Source organism: Ipomoea nil, unplaced genomic scaffold, assembly GCF_001879475.1.
Source record: "Ipomoea nil cultivar Tokyo-kokei standard unplaced genomic scaffold, Asagao_1.1 scaffold0268, whole genome shotgun sequence".
NCBI classification, from domain to species: Eukaryota; Viridiplantae; Streptophyta; class Magnoliopsida; order Solanales; family Convolvulaceae; genus Ipomoea; species Ipomoea nil.
The window spans coordinates 107,240-129,549 of NW_017616696.1; the positions used below are offsets into that span (position 1 = coordinate 107,240).

At 36.6% G+C, this 22,310-nt stretch overlaps 1 protein-coding gene across 2 annotated transcripts; it reads right to left on the minus strand.

Moving 5' to 3' along the window:
- Window positions 1-1,351: 1,351 nt before the first annotated feature.
- Window positions 1,352-21,214, minus strand: LOC109153810 (proteasome subunit beta type-4). 2 transcript variants are annotated; one of them, XM_019301684.1, is made up of 7 exons: window positions 21,208-21,214; window positions 4,240-4,307; window positions 3,233-3,309; window positions 2,579-2,708; window positions 2,256-2,415; window positions 1,976-2,161; window positions 1,352-1,676 (listed from the first exon to the last, which is right to left on the minus strand). In XM_019301684.1, exons 1-7 carry the CDS (start codon window positions 21,211-21,213, stop codon window positions 1,563-1,565), a joined length of 741 nt encoding a protein of 246 aa, XP_019157229.1. In that variant the 5' UTR covers window position 21,214; the 3' UTR covers window positions 1,352-1,562. The 2 variants fall into 2 exon arrangements, with proteins under 2 accessions (XP_019157229.1, XP_019157221.1); XM_019301676.1 differs by lacking the exon at window positions 21,208-21,214 and adding an exon at window positions 4,396-4,530.
- Between the last annotated feature and the right edge of the window lie 1,096 nt (window positions 21,215-22,310).

Below are 22,310 nucleotides of genomic sequence, written 5' to 3' on the forward strand. Positions count from 1 at the left end.
AGTCACCATATGAGTACAAAGTGTTTGGCGTCATTGACTACTTAATATGAATATTTTTATATTCTTTTGTATTGCTCCTTCACATAATATAGAGTTCTACAACGCACGCCTTTTTAATCTTTTATTCGCTCATTTTACTCTAATGTGTCAAAGAATAATAAAAATTTTTCAAAATATTTACATTAAGAACTCAGATTGTGAGTCCATGCATTATGTTCCCATAATATATGAGGCCAGAAATGCCTATGCCAACAAATATTTTTGAGTTACAATGTTTTAGTTTTTGTTTTTAAAGTTTAGATACCCGTGTCACATTCTCTAGATAAGAGTTAGATAGTGCTAAAGCTTAGCCTCTCGTAATTCAAAAAAAAAAAAAAAAAAAAAAAAAAACCAAGCCACGACAAAGACTGATCATTATATAATAGACACAAACTTTTATCATTATTTTACTACAAAGGCTACAATATAACAATTGTTATTTTGTCTTATTTGAGATACTGCTAGATAAGACCTTTGACCATTATTTTACTACAAAATCTACAATGGCTCTGTTTGGCAAACTTATCTGAAAAGCTATAAGCTATGAGCTGAAAGCTAAAAAGCTATAAGCTCGGAACTGAAAACTGAAGAACTGTTAAGCTAGCTGTTATGATTGAAAGTGTTTGGTAAAATTAGCTTTCTGACTAAAAAGGACATCTTCTTAAAATTTAAATTAATTTGTTTACATATTAAAATTTACCATTTTGAAATAAAACTATTAGCATAATAATGATCTAGCATCTCATACTGAAGTAGCAATATTGTTGCAAATCTCATAATAATAATAATAATAATAATAATAATAATAATAATAATAATAATTGTGGTGAAAATTACGGATAAAGGAGAAGAGAAAAAGGTTTTAATTGAGAAGATTAAATTATGTCATTTCTTTAAAATAATAAGGATAAAGATGGAAAAAAAGTTAGGAAGCTAGGAGCATATTTTAAAATGCTACCTTAGGTAGCGTTCCAAAATAAACTCTTATTTTATGTTAGGAGATTATTTTGAGAGCATTACCAAACAGAGCTTTTATTAGTAGCTTAAAATAAGCTATAAACTACTAAATAAGATCTGCCAAACAGAGCCTGATAAGTATCATTTTGTCTTATTTGACCTAATTACTCCATTGCTACAATTTCAAAAGCTTGACCTTTTTCCAGTAAGAATACAAAGAACCAAGAACACAACCTATCTAGACCCTTCCCTACTTTCATATAGAGCTACCATTCAAGTTAAGGTGGAAAATCAATGTAATGACGGAATCCGCAATGGCAGCAAAGAGCAAACTTGAGGGGAAAAAAATCCACAATAAAAGACAATGCACATCACTCCATTAGATTTCAATTCAAACATAAAAAAGCAGGACAATAAAATAACCAGTTCTCGGCATACAGGTACAGTCAATATTCCCTAATTAGATAATAGTTTGAATAAAGATGCAGTAATTGTAAAACCACGGAAGAACGAAGGTACTCCCAGTGTGCCCATTTACTCGACTGCAGAACATATCGAGCTAGTGCCTACCATGAACCTTCTGCACCAGATGTTGGATTCTCAAAAGCAGAGAAGCCCCAGTAGGTCTTTAATGAGTATGGTGGAAAAGACGTTGCACCCTCTTCTGTGATTTTCACTATCTGCAATTCCATACAATTTCAGATGTCATCAAATTTCATACCTTACTCTCATCTACACTAACAGAAATTTAAGAGCAGTATATAAATTTTGTTCACTTCAAATGGATGACATTTAAAGTTGAAAAAGAAATCTGACACAATCACACAATTGTATGTAGTGATTTAAAGAGACATCTTAGACAAATATATCTTCAAGGAAGAATACCTTCCTGGATATCTTACCTTTCTAGAAAGATACTGCTACTTTGTTGCATCAACTGTTTAGAAAAGAAGTTGGGAAATCTAAGAAAGCAACATACCTGAATCTTGTTCACAGCAGACCTATCACGGTACAAAAGCACACGCATGCATTTCTCCAGTAACTTGACACCTTCTTCAAAGCTCAAGTTTTCATTCCATTCTTCACGCAGAATGGGTCGTGCAAGGTGATTCCCAAATCCAGTAGCCATATGGTTGTCCTCATAATGCACACCAATCATATTTACCTAAGAACACCACATAAAACAAAGTAAAATTGGTTCCAAAAGAGACTATGAAAAACATATATGCACAAAAGACGAAAGTAATTTGAGGGTTTACCGTTCCAAGATACTTTTGTCCGTTTTTCACACCACCAAGGATAAGGGAATTCCAAAGAGGGTTGAACTTATTGCGCCGATTATACATAACTCGGGTAAGATAATTGTGAACTTCCTTGGGACCCAATGAATTTCCATCATCCCACATATTATCATTTAAGCTGTGCACCCATGAAGAGTTGGAAGCAACAAAAATTCAGTAAGAAAAGAATATTACACAACCAATGACCATTATAAAGTATATAAACCACAAAATAATAACAAAATATATGATTGTGGAAGAATCCCCTAGCTTGTTACTAATTACACACAGAGGATACTTACATAAGCTCGTCAAGGTAGCGCAAGATCTCTTGGAAATCACTAATCTCACCACTTGCACCAACAATGGAGTGTTTCCCAACAGGCTTCAGTCGCTCCACACTCTTGTAACGCAAAGTGGATCCATAAGATCCTGTAAATGAAAAATATAAAACTATTATCAACAAATTTGGAACACTGTTAAATCACATGTATAGCTAGGCCTTCAAAGTTTAAGTAAGATGTCAGAAAAATGTCCTAAGCAATTATTTGAGATCCAAAAACTCTAATATTCGCAAAAGTTCATAGCCATGTGTTTCTTTTATAGTACGCTAAAACTTATTTGAGTTGTAAACCAAAAACAAAGAAAGAAAGATCAATATTTCCCATATGGCTGGAAAGGGGTGGAAATCAGTTCTACAATTTTATCAGAAAAATTCAGTTGTATAAATTTTTCATCTTTAGACATTAATATTATATAAATCTATACTACAACACAAAATACATAACTGACAATGCAAGAAGAGAGCAGTAAAACTAGAGTAACAGAGAAACAAGTATAAAATAATCTATTTTTGCAGCTCATAAAATCAGCATCATCATGAATCATAGCCTGATACAATAGCTAATAACAACCAAGTGATATGAAACTAAATTACTGATTCCAAAAAACATTACCTCCCATATCAGCAACCAAAAGAACACCATCCTTGTATTTAATGCCAACCACTGAAGTGCCTGTCACATATGGGTACCTATACCAAAACCCGAAAGAGTTAAAATCACAGCAATTGAGCAGAGGGAAAAGCACAATCAACTATGGAAAGATAAGCACAATCAACTATGGAAGCATACATGACCCCCATTGCAACTAGTTTCACCAAGTATAAACTTCAGTAGTTGTTCTCTTGCTATGTTTTACATGTGACATTGAAATTGGACTCCTCTCCCATTGGAAAAATGGCAAATAATATGGTTTCCAAAGAAATGGACTCCTCTCCCATTCTATATGGGACACTTAAGGTTTACATATAATGTAGAATATGCATCAAAGCTCAACAAATTATTCAAGTAATTAAGCTGAGTTTGATTGCTAACAAACAATTGTTTATTAATCAAACTAAATCAAACCCAAACACAATACGCAATGGCTCAAATAATTAACTGCCCTAGGACAAGAGGCACTTAATACAATGAGTTCAATCAAACGAAATTTATAAGTGCGTGAGACTCTGCAAGGTGCGATTGTGTTTAGGCTGCTCAATTTTACATTCAGATTAACACAATTTCTGAGATGATGGCACTCTTTAGCTAGTCACAGAGAAATAGAAAATATAGTTCCTTTCAGTACAGAACATATAATAATTAATAAAGAGAGAAGGATGATTCTCAAGATAGGTCTCGCTTGTCTATTCCAAAATCCTAGCCTTTGCAATTCCCTCAATTCACCAAAATCTTTACTTTTCTTTTAAAATAAAAAACAATTCACGGCTCCAGCTGACATATTTTGGTTGAAGGAGAAAATTTTGAGATCTTTTTAATATTAGTTTATGTTTCGAGGATTCCTACATATGGACAACCCTAGATCATCTGCAACCACATTAGGCAAAAAAGCATACACACGTACTACACATAAATATATTTAAATATACACAGCGAGAGATAAAGAGGTTGAGTAAAAGTACAGAGTTCTTTGAGAATCGCTCTGTGAACCAAGTAAGCTGCTCTGAGCCGGAGTAGTAGAATCCATCATCTGCGAACATCATCATATTAGTAAAAACAGAAATCAAATTTCAATAATTTCCTATGAAAGATAATCTGGAAGAACATCAAAAGCTTACATTCATCATCGAGAATGCGCTGAAACGTCTAGATCGAGAATGCTAAGTGACCGATATTTTTACCCTTTTCTGCTTTTCCCCTTGCTCAAGTCTCAAGAAAGAAAATAAAAGAACGGAGAGAACAACGGACTCTCTAACTGAGTCAGTTTTGAAGGGCTTTCATAAAACTTTAATGGGCTTTTGGAAAAGAAACTCTCGTAGTGGACTGGGCTAAATCATTATCCAAATTTCTGCCTTTGGCCCAAAATAGAGAAATGCAATTATTGAACAATCGTTATACCCTACACCACGGCGCGCGTAGCACTGTGCGCCGCGCGCCTCCCAAAACGACATCGTTTTGGGGTCATTTTAAGAGGCGCGGTAGGAAGTTGCTGTGATTATGTGTATTTGTTCATACAGTTATGTACATTTTTTATACAATTATGTACATTCTTTTTATACAATTATGTACATCCGAATCAGAAAATTTGTGTGTATTATGTTAAGAGTTGATGTGTATTATGTTAAAAGTTTATATTTATTATGTATTATGTTAGATTATGTGTATTATCTTTTAAAACGAGTATGTATATTTTGGTATATAATTGTGTACATTCATGTATACAATTATGTGTATTATAGTATAACATTATGTACATTTTTGAACAACGGATTTTTTTTAAAGAAAAAATTACTGCCATTCACTGGGGCGGGAAATTTCAAAAAAAAAAAAAATTAAAACGACGTCGTTTTGCATCTGGGCGCACAGTGCAACGCGCGCCGTGGTGTAGGATATAAATTGCCATTATTGAAAGTTTCGCAATTCGCGGGCAAATTATTATGTGGATCTAGGTCTACTTTCCGAATTAAAAATACACAATAGGTACCTACGTGTATTCTCACCCATCATTATTGTGTGGACCATATTTTGTCTAGTGTAAAATAATGTACATTCAGTATAAAAATAATGTACATTGTATTCAGGAAATGTACAATATTTTTGTTCTGAGTGTACATTATATTGTATAATGTACATTCGGTGCAAAAATAATGTACATTTACTATATTAAAAATGTACTTTTTGTTATGGTCCACATAACATTGTGTGGACCTTGGTCCACACAATAATTTGCCTATTCTCACATGATTTCTTGATTATTTTTTATCCCTAATTCCATATGTGTATTCACACTTGATTCCTTAATTATTTGTTCTCCCTAATCACATAGGTTGTTGAAGTATCTAGAAGATAATGCTCTCTAGCTTGAGTCCTATTTTTTTATTCTGTGTTTATATCTTGTTAATATGTGTTTGTCTTATTTGTTTAGTTACTGTAGCATTAACATTGTTATGAATTCCTTAGCTTCTTGTTGATTTCCTGGTTCTAGTGCTTAGTTTCTTATTGTCACATATTACTTGCTATAACCCCCAATCCCCTTAGGACGACATAAAACACTCGTACACTCATTTTTGCTACACTAGGTAATCTTTCCATTTTAATCTTTCAATTTCATCATCTTGCAATGCTATTCTTCAGATTTAGGTTTTTTCAATCCAATATCATGTGTGGCTAAATATCTAGGGTTAGGATTGCTACTTTGTCGCAATGTTGTTAATTAGTGTGAATTGATCTAAATGATGGAGTGTGATTGTTGAGATTGTGCCTATTTCATGTTGTGATGGATGATTTGTATTGTGTTCTTGAAGTGGAGCCCAATTTCTTAAATGATATAGGATCATAATCTTAGGCAAAAGATGGTGGAGGTTAGGATAACTGTGACAACTCAAAATTTAATTTTATAAATTCGGTTTTAAGAAATTTCAAAATAATCATTTTTCATTCTATAAAAATTTTTGCGCTGAAATCGGTGTTTGGATAAATTATTTTGAGCCACTTTTAAATAAATTCAACGCTTGGACATTATTTGAATCAAAAATCCTAAATTGTCGGATACATTGCGTGCCAAGTTTTGAACTGAAAATCTATTCTGAGTGAAACCGGGAGAAATCTGAGAAGTCTAAATCAAGTGTTCATCTAGAAATTATTTTTGGGAAATTCATTTTCAACCCCAAACTATTTTAAAATCTTGATTCTTGACCTTGGTCCATGAAGCTTGGTAGACCACAATCATCCAAAACCCCTTGTCTGATCTTGTAGGACAACCACCAAATTACCACCTTATCCTCCACCAATCATTGAGTATCTTCCTAGGGTTTTGCACCCATATAAAAGGAATAGTGAGCCAATGTTTTCTCCTGATTCCTCTCTTGGCTTCCCACATTTTGAGCTCTGCAAGAACAAGAAGCAACACAGTAAGATTTCACCATTCTTTTTCATCCATTCACCTATCTTCCTTCTAGTTTTCATTCTTTCTAGCTCCCTTCTCTGAGAACTTAGTCTTTAAGGTTGTTGTATGGTTTGTTTGAGATGTTTAGGAGGTGAATGAGGATGTAGCGAGCTTGGGAAGAAGGTGGAATCCTAGCAAAAAGGAGGAATCTACAAAGGTATACTCCCATAAACTTTCTAGACTCTGTGAAGTCTATTTTAGTGATTGAAATGGGTAGAAATGCTAGAATGTTGATGTGTTTGAGCTATTAAGTGATCTATTGTTGATATATGATGTGTTGTTGATGATTTGAGAGTGTTTGGTTGCCTGTTTTTGTCTAACAGGTGATGAAGAAACTCACTGGTGCACAAAACAGTGTGCACCAGATGAGACACGGGACTAACCAACAGCCCTAGGCAGGTACCGTTGGCAAGCCCCGTGGAGGAGCGGGCCTAGGGCACAGCTCCAGGCTAGAGTCGTGGCCCTAGGCTGCCGCTTGGCAGTTCCAGGCGGCATGGCTCCTTAAGCCCCACTACTGGCCCCGCTAGGCAAAGTCTGTGCAGTGGCCGGGCCCTTGTGGCTCAACTACGTGTCGTTTCCGATCGGGACTCGCGGGCCCTTGAGGCTCGGGCACTCGGGATCGTCACGACACACGAGTAGAATTTGATTTCATTGGATTCGGAGTAGAATTGAGTAATTTGTGATGGAATTTGTGAAAAAATATGCTACAGAAGTTGTTTGAATATGTTTACAGTGAATAGAAATGCGAAGCATCAGACTTAGTTATTTGTTTGAAGAGCATGATAATAGTTTGATTGTTAGACTAAGAAGCATGAACTCTATTTGTTAAGTTTTGCTAGAAAAGCATGCCTAAAATGTCTATTGTGACTTGTTGAGAATTTTGCTAAGAGTGTTAAATGTTTGAAACTGTACAGAGCATGATTACAGTGAATGAGTTTTGTTGAGTATTTTGAGTTCAAGTGCATGATGAATACTTGCTAAGTATTGCCAAAGAAGATTTGCTAAGTTATGATTTATAAGCATGTTTATGCAATTGTTGAGAGTTCACAGTGAAAGAAGTTTTGAAGCATATTTTACAGTAAAGGGCATATTTGAGCATACCATGTTTTTAAAAGTGCATAAGTGGCCAGTGTGAGCCTAAATACTATTTTCAAAAACTTATATCTATTTTGGAAAATCATTATCTAGTTGCATTGAGTAGTTGCATGATAAATGATTTCCAATTTGTGAGAAAAGAGAAGTTGTTGAGAAGTTATGTGCATGGGTTTGCATAAGTAAAGAAGTTGCATGAGATATATCTATATGCTATCTAATCTGAGACAAGTAGTATTTTTGGAGGCCCGTTAGGACTATGTCCTTTCTGAAGAAAAGAGATAAGATCGGATAGAACCGACGAAACAGTGAAAAGAGAAAGTAAAGAAAGAAATGGACATTGCGATCCGATATGAAGTAACGAGGTCGATATTCCCGAGTTACTAGGTTGGAAACTGTCCGCCAGGCTTGGAATCCTGGTCAGGGGGTGTGCACGCTGATAGTTTGATACCTGATTCCACCGAGTTTGAGAAAAGAACCAAGAGAGTGGTTCTGTGAGCGAGATGAGTATTAGGCCGGCTAGACGCCAAGTCCGGATAGGTCCATTCACACTACGGTGAAGTTCCTACATCGCCCACGAGTACAAGAAAGTGAGTCATTGTGACTCTAAAGAAAGCGAGTCATTGAGACTCTAGAAAATAAGTGAAAAGCGCGTCATTGTGACTCTAAGAAACCTCCACAGAAAAAATATTCTTTTTATAAAAGAGTGTATATGTATATCTATCTACACTTATACTAAAGCATCATGTTCATTTTATTGCATGATCAAGTTGATTGCATGAGATTGCATGTTGAGTATATGATAGCATGAGATTGCTTAGAGATTACATGATTGCACGAGATTGCATGTTGAGTATATGATAGCATGAGATTGCTTAGAGATTACATGATTGCACGAGATTGCATATTGAATATACGATAGCACGAGATTGCTTATTGAGTTATGTGTTAGCATGAGATTGCTTACTGAGATATATGATGATATGAGATTATTGATAAGATAAGTATGAGAAAGTATGAGCTTGTTGATAAGCTAAATAATTGTGAAAGCATGCCTATTTGATAATTAGGTTGCAAACATATAGAAACCCTGATGAGCATGTTTAAATGTTGCCTAAGTGTTTGAGAATACTTCATCTAAGTGTATGTGAAAATTGTTTCCCAAAAGTATATACTGTAGTACTTTACAGGGTTGAGTGGCGTTATACTTAGCTTCGTGCTAACAGGTTTGTTTTCTACTTGTTGTTTGTTAACCCCTTTCAGGTGGACCCAGTTCGTGAGAGAGTACGAGGTAGACTATATTAGCATAGATAGCTAGTTGTAGTCTAAACTCTTGATGGTTTTTTTTTTTAGATTTGTAGTTGACTTACCCTTTTGTTTTGATGGTGCTGGATATCGGGGACTTATCCCCTAGTTTGCTTTAATGTTAGTAAGACTTTAATGGTTTAGTTTGTTAACCTTTTCCTGTGCAATTACCGTGAAGGGTGATTGTGGCAGTGACACCTCTATTAAGCTTGTTTAGTAAGTTTATTCCGCTGCCTTAGCTTATCTTTCAAGGTTAAGTCTGTTAGTAAGGTTTAAGAAAAGTGGGGTGCTACTAGAAACCTTGTAGTCTGATCACAATCCCCGCCTTAGATCCGAGAGGGCGTAGTCCAAGAAGGAGCGTAGACTAAGTGTATGATGAATTGTCTCATAGAGATTGTGGACACTCGGGTGCCACATTGATCTATGATAGGCCATTAGGCCGTAGAGACCAAAACGGCTATGGCATTGCGAAACACTCCTCTTGAAAACACAGTCCTCACACTCTCACACTCCTATATTATACATTAAGGAACATTGCAACGAAAGTGCATTCATCTGCTCGTTCTTCTTTATTTGATTGTTATTTGCAAACTCTCTCTTACTTTTACTCTCAATCTATTTGCAAACAATGTTTTCCTTAGAACTTGTATGTAATAAGCTTGACTCCTCTCACTAGCATCATCTCCGTGCTTCCAAATTTACCATCCTTTGAGAACGACACTCGGGGATTTCATCTCCGTTTACCTTCCCATTCTTCCACCACATTCCGCTAAAACTACGCTTGTCACTACTGCCGAGCTCCACAGCAGCCGCTGCTGGTCGTGGAGATGCTGCCATTGTCGATGGAGGGTGCTCGCTGCCATGGCCTCCAACCAAGCTCCAAGATGTCGTCATCGCACAAGAGGAGAAACTAGGTCGTTGCTCACCAAATTACCGATGTTAACCGAGAGGGAGAGCCACCGCCACAGCTGCTGCTCGTCTGCTGTTGGACGCCAGAACAAGAGGGGGAAGACAAAGGTGAGAGAGAGAGATGTTGGTCTTAGAAGAAGAGGGAGATGCTGGACTGCCGCCCTTCTTCTACCATCGTAGTTATCAACAAGAGAAGCAAAGAGAGAGAGAGAGACGATAGACAAGAGAAGGGCTGTCATCCACGGGATTAACAAGGCACGATTTATATATATATATATATATATATATATATATATATATATATATATATATATATATATATATATATATATATATATATATATATATATATATATATATATATATATATGAGAGCGTTCAGGTGTGATTGGCTTGCCTAGGAAAGAAATGAGAATGCATGCCATCCGTCCACGTATCTAGATCTACTGGATGAGAAACACTGATTTTTTTTTTAAAAAAAACCCGGTGTCATTTTCGTAAATAATTGAACATCGAAGTGCAAGTATCAGTTTCATATAGTGTACCTAAGTGCAAATAAAATGTATTACAAGTGCATGTAAAATGTATTATAGGTGTAAGTAAAATTTACACTGGGCATCAATATTAAATGCACCTAACGTTATAACTAGGTGCATCTATAGTTATAAGTAGTTGCACCTAGGTGCATGAATGTTTGCGGGTGGTTTTCACGGGTACTAACTACCCGCTGAACTTCCCGCAAGAACAAAAGCGATGCCAAACAGAACGAACTCAGATCAATGAATGTTAACAAGGCAAAATTATATGCACTTGTAGGTAAAAGTAAGTGCACTTGTAAGTGATTTTACATGCACTTTTTACTTGCAAAGGTGCACCAACTTCTTGCACATAGCACATATTACACATTTACATGCACCAAAGTTCGAGTTATTTACGAAAATGTCTCCGTGTTGTTTTTTTAAAATTACATCTCATTAGTTGATCTAGACACGTGGATGACTAGCATGCATTCTAAATCTCCTGGACGGCTATTCTCACCAAATCGTGATCCTATATATATATATATATATATATATATATATATATATATATATATATATATATATATATATATGTGTGTGTGTGTGTGTGTGTGTGTGTGTGTGTGTGTGTGTGTGTGTATACATACATATATATATATATATATATATATATATATATATATTAGTTGATCATTTTATATCCACAATCTACATATGTGTGTGTGTCTGTGTGGTGGGGTTCTATTTTATTGGGTTGGGTAGTTTTGGGCTCAAAATAATAATTGTGTATATATATAATATATATGTGCATGGGCTTAGGATATTTTGAGAGTTATGAAATAATAGGTCATGAAATAGGATATTTAAAGCCCATTAACAAAATAATTTATTTTGAAAAAAATTTTACTAAATATTTAATAATAAGAAAATAATTCTATTTTGAAAATATTTATTTATTAAATAATATTGTTTGAAAAAATGGGGTGTTAGAAGAGTGGAGTAAAAGGTTTACACCACATTCAATTCGAACCACTATAAAAAAAAACTCTCTCTCATTTACTTATTGCTCTCACGTACAGTTTGCTTTGCATTGCATGTGTTGAACACTTCATCTTTGAGTATAAAACTTTACGTACATTTATTTTGTTGTGCAATCTTAGTTAGATTTTCATTAATTTGATTTACTTGGAGTTATTTTGATAGTGTTATAATTTTCAAATTGTTTGAAAAGTCTACTCACCTACCCCCGCCCCCGCCCCACTTGATTATTCACCATAACAAGTGGTATCAAAGCGGTTGTCTATTTGAGTCAAACTTCACTGCTAGATAGATCTTGAACTTCAAAATGATGAAAGATTTAGCTCAAAAGCTATTATTCTCATTGGATAAATTTGAGTAACATACCAAAATAGTTCCTCGACTATAACGAAAGTACCAAATTGATCCTCGACTTTTTTTTTTTTACCATTCAAGTCATCAACTATTCAATTTATGACCAATATGGTCCTCCGTCTGTTTGGAGGTTAACTCGCCACAATTCTTTAAAGGCCGAAATACAGTACAATGGTCTTCATCATCTCGCCAATATTTTTTTTTGCTATATTTCAGATCTGGCCGACTGCACCACTACACTCCACCCTCGCCATCAACGTACGCGTCAACCGGACCGTAAGAAGACCAGTTGTCCCCGCATCAAGCCTTCGCTGGAAGAGAAACCATTGCTAGAACTGCTGTGTGGATGTTGTTGCCGACGGGAACCACTGCTCCGCCAGAAACTACCTACACTGAACTGCCACTACTATGCACTGCCTCACCTCGCCGGGAGACACCTGCTCTGCCTCGCCAGAAACAGGGGTTGCCGAGGGAAGAGAGAGAGAGAGCAGCTCGCTGCTATCGTCACCAGAACCAGTACACTGGTGAAGACCCCACCTCGCCGGAATGCTGTCGCTGCACATCGGAAGAGGAGAAGTTTCCACCAGCAGAGCTTAGAGCCGCCACCTGCATCTCCGTCACCATCGTCGTCTGCGCGTCGTGGTCACCAACTCGCCTCCGTAGCTACTGTTGCTCGCCGGGAAAGCAGATTCGCCGTCCACTGCCGCCGGTGTCTCCTTGTTGCTGGTCGAGGAACACGAAAAAAATGAGAAAGGTAGAAGTTCAAGGTGGCTGTGGCTGCTGGCATAGGGAGGAGAAAAGTGGTGTCAATGCAATTGAAAGGAAAAAAACAGTGTGAACGGTGCTGCCAAGAAAAGTGCAGTCAACAATTCTTTGAAACCCTAGGATTGGAGATGACGATTAGAGTTGATTAGGTAGAATAGTAAAAGTTCCATTTTTCCCTCAAAAGAGACAACCAGTTAACACCTAAACTGACGGGGGACCAAATCGGTCATAAATTGAATAGTTGATTACTTGATCGGTCCAAAAAATAAGTCGATGACCAATTTGGTACTTTCGCTATAGTCGAGGGACCATTTTAGTACTTTACACGATAAATTTGATGACTTGAAAATACGTATGCAGGTACATTTATCTGCTATCCATGATAAAATGTGGGAAGTTATTACAGATGGTTCTATTGCAATAATGAAAGTTCATACAACTTCAATGCTAAGTGCAGACGCTCCGCTCCACTATACGTTCCAAAACCCAAACTCAAGTGGACTCCAGACAATAGAATTTGAAGCAACTTGGATAATATAGCCAAAGATATATTATTCAAAGCTGATGACGACAAAATCTTCTCGAAGATTCGAAAATGTAGAACAACTAAAAAAGTGTGGGAAGTGCTCATCCAAATAGGCAAAGGAGACGAACAAGAAAAAGACAATAAGCTTATTATCGCCATGAAAAAAGTTTGAAGATATTAAAATGCTATCAAGTGAAAGCATTGCCGATATGAAATTACCTTCATACATTGGGGTAAATATTGTATAGTACAACATTTATAACATAATGTATCATAAAACTTAACGGAAAAAATGGACATAAATGAAGGGTATAACCTTCATCCACACTTATTATGTTTTTAGATTTATTTGTACATAGAGTGACGGAGAGTCGGAGATGTAGGGTGTCGCATTTTCTGTCGCCAATGTGTCAACATATTAGAGACAGAAATTCTATCTCGCATTCTGCAGCAAAAATAAACTTAAAGAATTAAATATTTTCACAACAGAAAGAACCACTGATGCAATTTCTGTCACCAACCTCTGTCGTTAATTCTCTCTTTGAGCGAAACATCGCAACAAAAATAATTTGTGTTGTCGATTCCATTGTCATAGCGCGACATACATGTAAGGCGTCACGTTTACTATCACCAATGTGTGAACATATTGCCGACAGAATTTATTCCGCCATCCCATTCTCACGAAAATTAACTTTACTTAAAAAATTAAATATTTTCATGACGGAAAGAACGATCGTCGCAAGTTTCGTCGTCAAATTCAAACGTCAAATCTATCTTTGCGCCAAACAACGCAACAAAATTAATTTCTGTTACCAATTCCATCGTCATAGTGTGACAAACACGTAGGGCGTCACATTTTCTGTAGTCAATATGTCAACATATTGACAACGAAATTAATTTCGTCGTCCCATTCTGTAACGAAAATAAATTTTACTTTAAAACTAAATATTTCTACAACTAGAAAAAATGCTCATCGCAATTTCTGACATCACCCTACATATATGCCATTACTACCTTTCCACTAACCACTTACTTACCCCAACCACCTACCACCATTTATTCCTACCACAACTAACCTACTACATCATTACCCTTACCTACCTCACTATCTATTTTTTTTATTATAACAATATACACAATTACTATCTAACGTTATCGATCTTGTCTATTTCATCTATTTATCCGAACATGAAATATTCATTTGCACTAAAAACACTACTAAATTTATCTAAATTAACAATTAAAATCCAAATTATTATGTTGGGTTACAACAAGTTCAAATATTTTTAGTTATGCTATATCTAAAAATACAAAATTTTCTAAGTATTAAAGGTAAAAAAAAATATCATACATATTATATTTAAAAGAAAAAAATTATATGTATTTCTCCTAAATTGACTATATTCAAAAATACTTTTAAATATTTGTTCTAAAAAATCAATAAAGTGAAATAAAATAAAAAACAATATCAAATGATAAATTTATCTATATATAAAAGTAAAATCCTCCAACATCATTTTCCCGTCCAAACTTTTCTACTAAATTAATTAAATATTTTATATTTTTTTTGATCAAATAAGCTATAAATCTTATTTGGTAAGGATGAGAACTGATTGTATTATATTTTCTGAACTTAATTACAATGAGATCAGATGATGTGAATATATAGAATAGAGAGTCACAGTGTGACAATGATAAGAAGTAGAGAGTCACAGTGTGACAAGGATAAGAAGTTCTAAACAGACTCATATACATAGAGTCCTAATACTCCCCCTCAAGCACAGTGTATACTAGTAACCTGTAGCTTGTCCCTTAAGGAAGAAAATCTAGGTCCAGGCAGAGCTTTGGTGAAGATATCAGCAAGTTGATCCTTTGTGGAGATGAAGTTGACTTGGATATCGCCCAAAGCTACTCGATCACGAACAAAATGATAATCAATCTCCACATGCTTGGTGCGCGCATGAAAGATTGGATTGGCACTCATATATGTAGCTCCTAGATTATCACACCATAATTTTGGAATGGAAATACCCGGAATCTGTATCTCACGCAATAATGACATAATCCATAGAACCTCAGCACAAACATCTGCAAGAGCTTTGTATTCAGCCTCAGTGGATGACCTGGCAACAGTTCTCTGTTTCTTGCAAACCCATGATATAAGATTACTCCCCAAGAAAACAGCAAAACCACTCGTGGATTTTCGATCGTCAGGACAACCAGCCCAATCAAAATCAGAGAAAGCATGAATGTCTCTAGATGAGCACCGTCGTATGCGTAAACCATGATCAACTATTCCCTTAACATACCTGAGTACCCGTTTGAGCTGCTCCTAGTGTGATATGGTGGGGGCATGCATATGCTGGCATAACTGATTAACTGCAAAGGATAGGTCAGGTCGTGTGACAGTGAGATATTGCAGTGCTCCAGCTAGACTCCTGTACTGTGTGGGATCATCATATAGATCTGAATTGAAGGGGACAGTTTTCGAGACAGAGATAGGTGTAGAAAGGGGTTTGCATTCAGACATTCCAGCCCGTTTTAAAATATCATTCATATACCGTTGTTGAGATAAAATAATCCCATTGTCACTCTTAACTGTTTCAATACCCAGAAAAAAATTTAGTTCACCAAGATCTCTGATTTTGAATGTAGCAGACAGTTTGGACAAGAGCTGAGACATAATACCTTGATCACTTCCCATTACAAGAATGTCATCCACGTACACCAATAGATAAACCAAAGCAGAGTCTTTAGAGTAATAGAACATAGAGACATCTGTCTTGGATGCTTGAAAGCCAACCGATAGTAAGAACGTATGTAGTCGATTAAACCAAGCTCTGGGAGCTTGTTTTAACCCATACAGAGATCTTTTTAACAAACAAACATGATTCGGGAAGTTAGCATCAATATAACCAGGGGGTTGCTTCATATAAACTGTTTCAGCCAGATTACCATTCAGAAAAGCATTATGAACATCTAGCTGTTTGATAGACCACCCAGATGATAAAGCTAGAGATAGAAGGAGTCTTACAGTCGTAGGCTTTACCACTGGACTAAAAGTGTCGAAGAAGTCCTGACCTGGAACCTGATTAAAACCTTTCGCAACCAGCCTGGCTTTATGCCTTTCAATAGCACCATCAGCCTTTCTCTTCGTACGAAACACCCATTTACAACCAATAATATTCATACCTGCAGTGGGTGGAACTAGAGACCATGTGTGGTTATGCAGGAGAGCATTGAATTCTTGGTCCATGGCTTCACGCCACTCAGGATATTTGACAGCTTGAGAGTAACATGTGGGTTCCGTGGGATGCACTTGAGCTGCTAGAGCAAAAAGAGGAGCATCTGCGTTGCTGCGAGTGGCCATAGAGTGAGTACGGACATTGGGCCTGATGGACCGCCCACGTGGACGGCCTCGCCGGCGAGCAACAGGCTCCACAGGATCACCCGACGAGGCAGCCTGTCCAGGATCCACGGCTAGTTCGAATGAAGCAGGTAGCGGCGGTTCTGGCAGCTCATCATTGGACACGGCAGGAATAGGTGTGCTGTTACTAAGAACAGATTCCGCCCAAGGTCCAGAAAACGGAGCAGATAGATCCTGCAAAGAAGTTTTAGTAGCAAAGGGGAAAACTTCTTCATCAAATCTGACATGCCTGCATGTGTAAATCTTATTAGTATGTAAGTCCATGCATCTGTACCCCCTAAAGGACTCAGGATAACCTAGGAAGACACATGGAGAAGACCTGTATGACATCTTATGACGATTATATGGTCGAAGATAAGGGTAGCATAAACACCCAAAGACACGAAGAAAAAGATAGGAAGGAGGGGATTTATGTAACAGGAGAAGAGGACTGGAGTTATTTAATACAGAAGATGGCATTCTGTTAATTAAATAGACAGCAGTCTCAAAGGCAAAATCCCAAAATTTCAAAGGAACTGAGGCATGAGCTAGAAGAGCCAGACCAGTTTCAACAATGTGACGATGTTTTCGTTCAACACGACCATTCTGTTCATGTGTATAGGCACAGGATTGTCTATGTTGAATTCCTAATTGAACAAACAAAGAATGCAACTTTTTGTACTCAGCACCTAAATCAGACTGAATGGCCTTTATTTTGCAATTAAAGGACCGTTCAACAAGAGTACGAAATTTATCAAAGATGACATAAAGATCAGACTTTAATTTCATAGGAAAGAACCATGTATAATGGCAATAGTCATCCACAAAGATCACAAAATAACGGAAGCCAGAAGTAGATAAAGTGGGCGCAGGACCCCAAATGTCTGTGTAAATAAGATCTAGGACTTGAGAACTAGAGGAAGCAACACGGGGGAGGGGAAAACGGGCAGATTTGCCTAATTGACACGCATTGCATAAAGAATTATGACAACGAATATTATCATGAGACCCACTAACCAAACAAGAACGAAGTATATGGCTAAGATCACGGTTATGAGGATGACCTAGACGATTGTGCCAAGTGGAAGCCGATGCACGAGCGGAAATAAACGCTGATGGAGACGAACTAGGTAATGAAAGTGTGTATAGTCCCCCCGAACTATTGCCCCGAAGAAGTATTTCCTTGGTATTGATATCTTTTACAACAAAAAAGGAGGGGTGAAACTCAAAAAAGACTTTATTATCGGATGCAAACTTCTGAACAGATAATAAAGAATTAGAAAAACGCGGAACGTGAAGTATATCAGACAATGTAAATGATCTAGAAGGGGTATTAAAAGAGGCATGGCCAACATGACTAATAGATAAACCCATACCGTCACCGACACGTAAAGTGTCATTACCAGTGTACTTCTCCGATGTAGAAAGGGCAGCGATGTTCGGAGTTGCATGATTTGTGGCTCCAGTGTCCGGAACCCAAGTATGAGAATTTGACGAGGTTTTAGCAACTAAACCATTCTGAAACACCAAATTAGCCTGAGAACCCGGAGCCCCTGAATATCGCCGAAAACAGTTGACTCCCGTGTGACCGAAACTTTTGCAAATTTGACACGGATCATTATAGCGCCAAAAACAATTGGCTCCCATGTGACCAAAACGTTTACAAATTTGACACGGATCATCATAGCGCCAAAAACAATTGGCTCCCGTGTGACCAAAACGTTTACAAATTTGACACGGATCATCATAGCCCCAAAAACAATTGACTCCTGTGTGGCCGAAACCTTTACAGATTTGACACGGATCATCGAAGCCACGTTGCTGACCTCCACGGTAATTAAGGTTGCCATCGCAGCGCTGCATCTTCTTAATTTTATGAATCACAAAATCCTAGCTAACTGATACCAGATGAGAACTGATTGTATTATATTTTCTGAACTTAATTACAATGAGATCAGATGATATGAATATATAGAATAGAGAGTCACAGTGTGACAAGGATAAGAAGTTCTAAACAGACTCATATACATAGAGTCCTAATAGTAAGCAAATGTTTATAAATCTTATTTGGTAACCAAATGTTTAATGGAAAGTAATTAAAATGTATTAATTGGTAATATTGTATAATTATAATATTGCAAATGTATTAATTGGTAATTATTTTATAGTAATGTGAATATTATGTATGGTAAATTGGTAATAATATATGGAACACGGATTGCAATTTGTAAATGAATATTATGTATGATAATGAAGAAATATGATCTACTATTATGGTAATATAATCAAATCATATATGCTACCATTTAATGAAGAATTATTTGAATATGGTAATATTATGTAAAAAAAATTGATCTAATATTATGATAATATAACCAAATCATATATGCTACGATAGCCATATATGTATAAATATTGGGTTTTCATATTGCAGAGGACATAGACGCGGTGTCTCCATGAGCCTGAAAGTGAATGGCGATGACGGGAGTACCGTCGAGGTCAAGGAGGAAGGCGACACAACGTAACGGATCAAGGCAACGGCAATTCTATCATTGTGCGTGAAAAATGATAGATAAAACCTTGAGTTCTTTAGCAATCTAGGAGAAGCAAGATGCTGCAGAGACTCGTAGAATGAAGCATCGACACCAACAGTTATACACCAGTGAAGACGATGCCTCTTCTCGACTTCTGATTATATACAGCTATGGTGGAGAAGATGATGGCCGGAGGAGAAATTTTAGGAGAAGGCTATATATATATATATATTCAATAGGATGTTTGTGGGTTTTTGTTTTTTTGTAGATTTAAAGTTGTCATTAGTTTGGCTTAGTAGCGTGTTAATGGCGATGGTGGGAAAAGATTTGGTGATATGTGGCAGCAGCCATGCATGGCAGGTGCGTGGGAGAAGATTGTAGGGATGACAACTTTGCATGTAGATGTGATATACATGTATATTAATAGGAGATATTCAAACAAAACGAAAGCTTAAAGAAAATGTTTTTTTTTTTTTTTTTTTTTATGGAAGAGAGATACATTTTTAACCGTACTTGGATTAAAAAAATTGTATGTTCAAGTTAGAGTTTTGGTCACCTTGAAAGACCATGGATTTAGCGAAGGGGAGAGAGGTATCATTGGTGTAAATAGACAACATGGTTGCTCTTTCCACATTTGCTGCATAGGGACTAACATTGACCAAGATGAAGGTTGCATAGATTGTGAATGTTTCCCTCCCTCTCTGATCTTAGTTGTTTGTGTGTTCCCTACATTTAAAAAAGGCCTATATATTTGTTACATTTCGGATTACTATTACTATTTTACATATTCATATTTTTTTTGGGAGCTTTCTTCATTCATCCAAAAGATGAAAGATTGGCTCTGTACAATGAGACTCAACATAGAATGATGAATCTTTTAATTTTGGTAATATATTTTTGCTGCATAGCTGATTGTAAGAGGCTTACATATGGCGGTTTTCTATATTGGGATTTTGGGAATGATAATTATATTAAGTTGGTTACTTAGAAAAATGAAGGTGATGGTAGTCAAAAAATAAAGGTGAATATGTTTTTTATTATAGATGAAAATAATATGTGATTGAGTTGCAGCATGAAAGAAAATAATTTTTTTTTAATTAGGTAATTTTAATTTTAGCATATATTTATATTTACTAGAAACTCTATATACGGTAACATGTTTTTCTATTTAATATAAAGTTTATATAATGTAATTGAATATTTATTATTATGATATATTTATAAAATTTATATAGTTGTAAAACCAATTTCTCTCATATAGAAATGTTACACCACATTAATATTTATAATTATAAGATTTTTTTAAAAACAAACAAAAAAAATCAAACAATAATTAAACTTGACATTGAATTTTGTAATGAATAAAGCTCATATAAAATTATTAAATTACAAAATTATATATATTTATGAATAAATCTCATATCACACACACACACACACACACACACACACACACACATATATATATATTATAAATTTTTAGTATGTGTGTCACACAAATGTCATACCAATAATTATAATATTTAAACATATTTTCAATGTGTTCAATAAAAATAGAATAAATTTTAATTTTTTGTATATATTTATAATATCTAAGTAATATCCAAATAATTATAAAATAAACTTATAGCTTAAAAATATGGTTTTGTAGATTATTTTAATACCACATAATAATTATTGATGTTTTTGTATATAAGAAACTTTAATTTCTCTTACAACATCGAATTTTATTAAATGGTTGCAAAGGGGTATGAGTATTCATATTCCTCTAATTTTGAAGTTTTACGTTGAAATTTTGTAGCATCATTTACATTTTTCATGAAAAATAAATTAAAGAATCCTTTATTTATTGTATATAGTTTGATTTCTTTTTTTTTTTTTTTAAAAATACAATTTGATAAATATCATAAATTAATTATTGCAAACAAAAAGCCAGAGACAGAGAACAAACAAAACACAACCAATCATTGGCTCGCCGTGACCGCCGCCCCCGCACCGTGCTCAGGGATTTTGTCTAGTTCCATCACCACTTCACCTTCATCATCTCGTTGCTCCGGTGGGTCGGAATGGTGCTCAGTGGAAACCTACCAGACCGGCGAAGGCAACTCGCCTGCGGCATCTCCCACGAACACCCTTGTTGAGCTAATTCGCAATCCCCCTTGTTCACCCCGCACCACCACATGTTCGTCTTCCTCCGCCACTCGTCGTGGCCTCGTGGTGTTCGCCATGCACGCCTTTGGGGCCTTTTGTATGATCTCCGTTGTTCCCTCGACAATGGCCGCCGGCTCATTCTCAATCTGGCGCTGCGATGCGATCACGTTAGGCCTCCTCTGACTAGACCCTCTTTCTGTTGGTATGCGCGATGTAGATCCTCCCTGTAGTTCCATTGCGGTTGGTGGGGCGACCTCTTCATCCTCATCCGTCACCTCCGTTACCGGGGCCAAAGGAGCGAATCTGGAATTTCGGTCTTTGTTTCTGGTAGCAGAAGTCACTGCCTCTCCCCGGTCGCCTTGTTTTTTTGGATTTCGATCGGCTTGAATCACAGATGGTCTTCTCCCCCTCCGTTTCGGTGCTAGCATCCACTCCCCAAAAGGGGCATCGCCAACGATGACTGGACGGTTGCCGGCTGCTGCTAGCCCTTCAGAATCGGCCTGTCTGCGCGGTTCCTCCTCAGGAGCGACTTCACAATCATCCGCAGGTTTAGGATTCTTGGGGCATTTATCCGGTGCATGACCATACACCCCACAGGTGAAACACACTAAATGGATTCCCTCATAGGCGACATGTAGTTTCTTCCCGTTGTAGTTGAACTTTGAGATGAGCGGCTTGGTTATGTCAACTTCAACGCATATCCGGGCAAACTTTCCACGTGAAACCAGACTAATTGCCTGATCGACGCGGATCATCCTTCCAACCTTATTACCAAGCTTCCTGAGGAATACGATGTTGTAGTACTTTGCGGGCAGGCATGGAATACGGACCCACACGAGAACCTTTTCGGTGTGATCTAAAAACGGATCGAAGTCAGGCACCCACGGCTTGACGATAAGGTAGTGATCGGCTATCATCCAGGGCCCTTCGAACATGGCAAACTCCAAATCATCCACAGATCCGAATCTCACAAGGTAGTAGTCGTTA